The following is a 6,943-nucleotide window of genomic DNA, read 5'->3' as shown; positions in this document are numbered from 1 at the left end:
ATATCTTGGCTTTAAGTCCTGGATTGGCCTGAAAGCCTGTAAAATGGCCCGCATCCTGAACATGAAGCCATGGGCGACACACTCTGTGACCTTTGTGGAGTTTCGGAGCGGAGCCTCGGCGTTGCTGTTACCACTGTTAAAGACATTTATAATGGGTACAATTACAAGATGCTGTTGGACGGTTTGACACCGTAATGTTCCGGTGTGAGCTGTCCTATAAAATATTCTTCCTCCGCCAACCCCCCTTCGAGACGTCTCTGCGGACCCATTTAACATGATGGCCGAGTGAAACCTCTGACGGATTATACTGTCTTTCCGTCACACCCCCCCCAACACGCACTCACAAACACTCCCGTGGCTCAGGTAGTTGCAGTTGTACAATCACAGGGGCCGCTCCCGCTCCATCCTCAAAACACAAGATGTGATCCTCCCCACTCCTCCACCCACACCTGCTTTCCCTTAAAACAAAGACACTGTATCAGCAGCACCTTCTTGACACTTTCCTGAAAATGCCCCCAAACCCTCCTTTGGGTACAGAAAGCTTCTGGGAAGACAAAAAGAAAACAGGGAGGGAGAGAACTATCAAATATGTTCACCGGCTCTTGTATCATTTTCAGCTCCTCCACTGACTATGGATTTTTAGTCCATTCCATTACTAATTCATGCTGATGGAGGGGCTGTTGTTGAGGGGGGCAGGAGGAGGGTCGACCCTCCTGGAAACCTGATCCGGATCAATAGGGTTGACCTTGGGCTGGGCTGCTATACCAGACAGACCAGACTGAAAGGGGCTTCTGCCTGATCACTGAGGGAGGGGTATGTGCAGGTCCTTTATTTATATATATTCGTATATTGGAGGTTTTTTTGTTGTTGTTTAAAAGGGTTGCTTTTACGTTTCAGAAAATGCACTTTTTTGCTATCAAGAGTTTGAGGAGAAGACTGATACCACTCCCACGTCTGTATGCTAAAAAGAAGAAGCTACGCCCTCACTACCTCAGCTAATCAGGGATAAGTTGGTTATCCTAAAGGAAGCAGGTGGCCTTTGCACTGTCCACAAAATTAAAAAAAGGATTTCCAGCTCTTTATTTTCATATTATTATCTCTTGTATTTATGCCGAGTTCATGTCATATCAGGTCACTCAGTAATTACAGGGACCAACAACGCTGCAACCCACAGTGATGTCACCCACTGGTTTGTTAACTGCCATTTGAAGCCTCAAGTTTGGTCAGGTTTTCAATCAGACCCGCCCCCTCGCTTCCCCTGTTCGTCCAAATATGGTCACATCTTGCTGATGTCAGAATATTTAGTTATGCTACTCTTGGTTCGGCTCCATTATTTTTTAGTTCCAAATAGACTCATTTAGGACTTGGGAAGGTCAGTGTGGAAAGAATCACATATCAGCCACAAATAGAAAGCATAAACATCCACTGTATTTACCCATGTTTCAGTTTTTCTGAGACCCCAGACAGAACTCGACATTTTCTATAACGAACTTCTAAAACATTACCCCATTTCAATATTATGTTTGAGGAATTTTTCCCAAAAAATCGGAAATTAAATAAAAAATATTTTATTTATCATAAAAGTGTGTTAATATAAATCAAACTATGTTCTGATCATTCTTTTATTTTTTTTTTTTACATTTTTGGGGGATTTTAAAATGTGATTTAAAAACTGAATGAATATATCAGGACAAAGTGAGCAGCTTGTAATTGATGTATTTTATTGTGAGATGGGGAGTCATAAAAAATGAACAAAAAAGGAAAACAAAAACAATCACTATAAAAAAAAGATGAGGGTGTTAAAAGGGGGAGGGGCATATAAAAGTGGGTGTGGTCGTGACATTGACATATAAAGTAACAAATTGGCACAAATAAAAACATAAGAACATACGTCAATATTATTTTGGCTTGGCAAAAAGGACAATTTGTGTGGTTAAGGATCATCCTTCAATACAACAGCACACACTCATGCTATTAGACATACAATTAGTTTTCAAAAGTTCAGTAGCTTCATATTAGAGAGGGGAAAGAAAACTAAACTAACATGAGAATGGATGCAGAGAGGTCACACGTTCCAATTTTCAGGCTTGCAGGGTGCAAGTTTCTTTTTTTTTTTTACTGAAGAAAAACATCATTTCATTTGTTCGAAAAACACACCTCAGTATGCCGGAGTCTTATTTGTCCAGGCTTGTAGTTATTTGCCTTTACTTCTTTTTTTCCATACTAAAATATATTATCGTATTAATACAAACTACAGTATTGTACACTACATCGTGTAATAAATAACCATAAAGAAATATAAAAAATAAGACACATAAATATAAAAGTTCTCTAGGACTAAACAGACAAACCCATCTCATCGCGGGTGGGGATAATACTGCCATTGCTGAAAACACACAGTACACATACAGAAACAGAACATAACACAACATAAAAGAGCAAAAAAATAATACTGACAGGTAAAACATAGCTGAATTAAACTCCTGGGATTCATATCTGCCGACAGTTTGTTACCTGAAGAGACATCTGAGCATTTCGTGGTGCGTGAAACAAGTGCACTGAATCAGCTTTGAAAAGGCAGGGCACAGTTAACATACTTCATCCATTTGAAAACAAGAATGTGCATTGTAAGTACTGTAGCTGCTCAGATTAGAAATGAAAGCAACTGATCTGAGATCTGTGACACATGACTACGTGGTAGGCTGAGCTCTGATCTCTCGGGTGTGGCCAGCCAACATCAACAGTATTCCGGCTTATTAGTTGATCTGGGACCCGGCAATACCTGATCGTAGCTGCGAAGCTTCAACAGCAATATTCAATGGCACTTTTGATATGCATGCTTCTCTGGTTTAGTTTTTTTTTTTTTTTTTTTTTTTTTGCATAAGGCTGAGTGGGGAGGGGGGGGGGCAAGGGTCAGGGAGGTGGGGTTAAAGGAAGGGTCAGACAGTTTTCTACGTCCCCTTTCTGCTCGCTCTGAACATTTAAAGCTTTAGTTTGACACTTTGGCTCGTTCACTTTCTTGCCGACAAGCAGCCCGTTAGCTTAGCTTAGCATAAATACTGGAAGCAAGGGGAAACAGCTAGCCTGGATTTGTCTAAAAGGTAAAAAATGCCACCAGCTAGCATCCGCAAAGCTCAGTGATTCTTCTTCTTCTTTGTTTAATGTGTGCAAAATGACGAGTTGAAGTTTTATGGAGTTTATGTGCCAAACTACTTTACAGAACAGAACATGTTGAGCTTTAGTGAAGCTGGAAGGTGGATTTGATTTTGTTCAGAGACACAGGCTGCACTGGAAAAAGTTCAACAAAGCGGTCGATAAATCAGTGCGTTTTTTTCTAACTCTAATAGATGAAAAGTTTGTTCATTTAAACAAGACTTTTAAATTCATCTTTATGGTTGAACCTATTTTTGTATTTTTTATTTGGATACGTGTAAACTGACCACATATTTTGTGTGCCCGATTATTCAAATTTTTCAGTGATCCGAGGTTTTATTTTTTTCCAGTGTAGCTGTTCACCCCTGTTGTACATTTATCACACACATTTTATCTTTTTGCCAGACTCTCACCAAGAAAGCAAACAAGTTTATTCCCCAAAATGTCAAACGATTCCTATCAAACACTGATTTGATTTAAAAAAAAAAAAAAAAAAAAAGTCTAAAAAGAAGTAAACGATGAAAAGATGTGTCCTCTTCACTGTTTTTCTTCTTAAGGCTCACAATCAAATCCAAACAACACAAAAGTAACTGTAATGCTAACGTCTGCTAGCGTGATGGCATGGTATATGTAGCGCAGTAATACTGAAGGGTAGACAACACAACTCAACTGCTCCATCCAAAGGTAAACCAAGCCACTTGTAGTGCACAGGACTTTTCTTATTTTCCTTCCAACTTAACAAAATACTGACTTTTTTTTTTGTTCATTGGCAATAAAAAGATAGAAATATCTCCCAACTGTACAGCTTTTAAAGGTTAAAATATGAGTGATAAAATTAGTAACACTGATAAAAAGAAAGAAACCAAGGTGTTTTAGTAATAAAACATTATCTAAAACGTGTCGCCTCGAGATTCCACAGTCTGTATAATGCATGTTCTTCGTCTGTTAAAATTCGTGTTCGACTTCATCTTGTTCTTTACAAATGGATTCTTCTAACAGTGAGAAATTGTTCTCCTGTGGAAAAGTCACTAGTATTTTCAGGCACACCTGGATTTCTACACAGTAGTGAACTGAAAGGAAGTGTCAGAGTGACCAGACATGGTTCTTCCTCAGTTCGGGGAGAGGAGGAGTCTGATTGTGTCTTACGGAGGAGTCGGCTTCCTCTTTCAGTCGGCGTCTCCTTTCTCTTGCGGCGTCTCCTTCTCGTCTTCACAGGCCGTGTTCCCGCCCTCCTCTGTGACCTCCCCCTCTGCTCCTGCTGTATCCATCGCCTCCTCTTTCTCCATGTTGACTTCCTCCTCCTCCTGAATGCTCCCGAGCACCTCGTCCTGCCTCGTGTCGGCCTCCTCTTTCTCTTCCATCTCCGTGTTCTCTTCCTCTCCTCCCTCTCCCACCACCACTCTCTCCATCTCCTCCTCGTTCCTCTCCTCTTGCACTTCCTCCTCCTCCTCCTCCTCATCCTCATCCCCTCCTTCGTCCCCTATCTGCACGACCTGAATATCGTCCATGTCCACCACGCCTTCCTCCTCTTCCTCCTCTTCCTCACTCTCCTCGTCCTCTCTGGTGCTGCTCCCTCGCTCGTCCAAGTCCATCTGCGAGGGGCCCAGGAACTGCGCCTGTGCCCGGCTCAGGGCCTCCATCTCCACCTGGGCCTCGCTGTCCTCCTCCGGGCTCTCCTGCCCTCCTGCTTGGCTCTGCGTCTCCTTCTTGCAGTAGGAGTAGCGGTGGTTCATGTGCTGGGAGTACGAGCCCGAGTGGGAGAAGCGCTTGCCGCACTTGTCGCACTGGTACGGCTTCTCTCCCGAGTGGAGCCGCATGTGTTCGATCAGGTGGTGTTTGTGTTTGAAGGCCTTGCTGCAGATGCCGCACTCGTGAGGTCGCTTCCCTGCAGAGACAGACGGAATAAATACGCATTCATGTATTCAAGAAAAACTGAGAAAAAAAAAAAAAAGAAAAAAGCACAGACAATAAACAGTCCAATGAGACTGAAGCAAATCTCCTACATTGTTGTGTAAAAGCTTCCAAAAACTGAAAGCTGAACACAGTTTCGACCGTCAATGTATCCAAGGAGAACATTTCACAACAAAACAACATAATCACAACAATCGTGCCTTAAAACTTTCAAGGAAACTTTATCCAGGCAGGGAGCAGCGAGTTTCACCTAAGATGAAGTCATCTGGAGCAGAGATCTGTGGGTCCAAGCCAGGTATCAGAGTAATAAAGAAAAGGATCGAAAACGCCTCTGAAAGCGTTGACCTGCGCTTGGCCACGCAATCATCATCTGAGAGCGCTCCAAATCACTACCAGAGCTCGCCTCTTGCAACATTTGGTGCTTCCCATGAGAAGCTGGCAGTGCAGAGGTGGGGAGTTGGCGGAAAGAAGTTCTCAGACCTCTTCTGTGCATGTTGAGTAATACCTGCTGGAATGGAGGTGTCCACCCTTCTTTACGCTGCAGCACAAAATCCCCCTTCACTCGCACTCTGACTCATCTTTCCCAGGACCAAACAGTGAGTGATGGTGAGACAAGTTCCGGCTCGGACTTTTTTTCGTTCTGTTTTTTCTTTATTCCATCTGTGACTTCTGGCTGTGTTTGTGTTCTGTTTTCTGAGTGTGTGTTTACCTGTGTGTTCATATTTGTGTCTCAGCAGCGAGCTGCTCTTCTGGAAGATCTTGTCGCACAGGTCGCAGGCGTACATGCCGCTGTCCGTCTTCTTCATCTTCTTCCTCAGAGGGCCCGAGTCGGAGTCGTTCTGCTCCTCCATGGTGCAGAGGCCCTCTAAACCCATGTCTAGCCTCTCCTCCTGGAGAACATGACAAGTCGTATTAACACACTGGGAGGAATGTAAAATCAGATCTTTGTTATTTTACACCAAAGACAATGATTGACTCAGATTCCAGGAAACAGAGTGTGTGTGTGTGTGTGTGTGTGTGTGTGTGTGTGTGTGTGTGTGTGTGTGTGTGTGTGTGTGTGTGTGTGTGTGTGTGTGTGTGTGTGTGTGTGTGTGTGTGTGTGTGTGTGTGTGTGTGTGTGTGTGTGCGCCATGCAGGAAATGATTCTGAATCACACTTCGTAGCTTTCTCTGGACACTTGACTGATCTTTTCCTTGAAACATGACCACACTATAACATCTACAGTTGGTTCTGTCTCTGGGATGCTAACACGTGTCCCCTGCTGGAGTCAAACAGGATGTTTGGCATTATTAAGGATGAGATATATACACAGAGCTCCTTTTTACAAGGCAGGTCTATGCCAATCCACTTAACACAAAAGTATAATACAACAACAATAAATCAATGCGGCAGGCAGAGGTGCGGCGTTTAAACAGATTCCAACAGATCAATAGGGGCTGTGCAGTAAAGTGCAGCCTCATGTCCTCTGGGTGACAGCCCAGGAAGATCACTCACACTCCCAGAGATCTACATCCATCATTACAGACCCATTAGGTGTCTGCACAATGAAGAACTATTAAGGGCTATCATTTTTACAAAGCGCTGAATTTTGACATTTCTATATATGACTTATTGATTTGATTTTGGATGGTTTCAGACCATCGATCATGTTTTAGTAGTCCTGAACAATAAGAAGTAATGATGGGGACCATATCTGCTCTGAGTGGTTTGACTGATTGCTCCAAAAACATAAAAGCTAACTTGAGCCAAGTCTACTTGCACATGGAATCCTCCTGTGCACTCTATGTAAATCAACTGGTTTACAAAATTAGATGTCTGGACCTCCAATAAAACTAGAGGAACACAAATGAACGACTGAAAATGTCAAAATAACTTCCTC

At 42.8% G+C, this 6,943-nt stretch overlaps 1 protein-coding gene across 3 annotated transcripts in view; it reads right to left on the bottom strand.

The window, feature by feature from the left end:
• Positions 1-1,700: 1,700 nt before the first annotated feature.
• Positions 1,701-6,943, bottom strand: part of zeb1b (zinc finger E-box binding homeobox 1b) — a 48,194-nt gene continuing 42,951 nt past the window's right edge. For all 3 annotated transcript variants that reach the window (XM_069698062.1, XM_069698061.1, XM_069698063.1), the window contains exons 7-8: positions 5,774-5,954; positions 1,701-5,038 (exon numbers count right to left, since the gene is read on the bottom strand). In XM_069698062.1, coding sequence (XP_069554163.1) covers positions 4,320-5,038; positions 5,774-5,954 — 900 coding nt within the window. In that variant the 3' untranslated portion in view covers positions 1,701-4,319. The remainder of the gene's footprint in view (positions 5,039-5,773; positions 5,955-6,943) is intronic.

The sequence above is a fragment of the Brachyistius frenatus genome, unplaced genomic scaffold, assembly GCF_029030835.1.
Source record: "Brachyistius frenatus isolate BFR_SWC_R1_liver_20210118 unplaced genomic scaffold, ASM2903083v1 Contig_25, whole genome shotgun sequence".
Classification (NCBI taxonomy): domain Eukaryota; kingdom Metazoa; phylum Chordata; class Actinopteri; family Embiotocidae; genus Brachyistius; species Brachyistius frenatus.
This window is presented reverse-complemented; position numbering and strand designations above follow the sequence as displayed.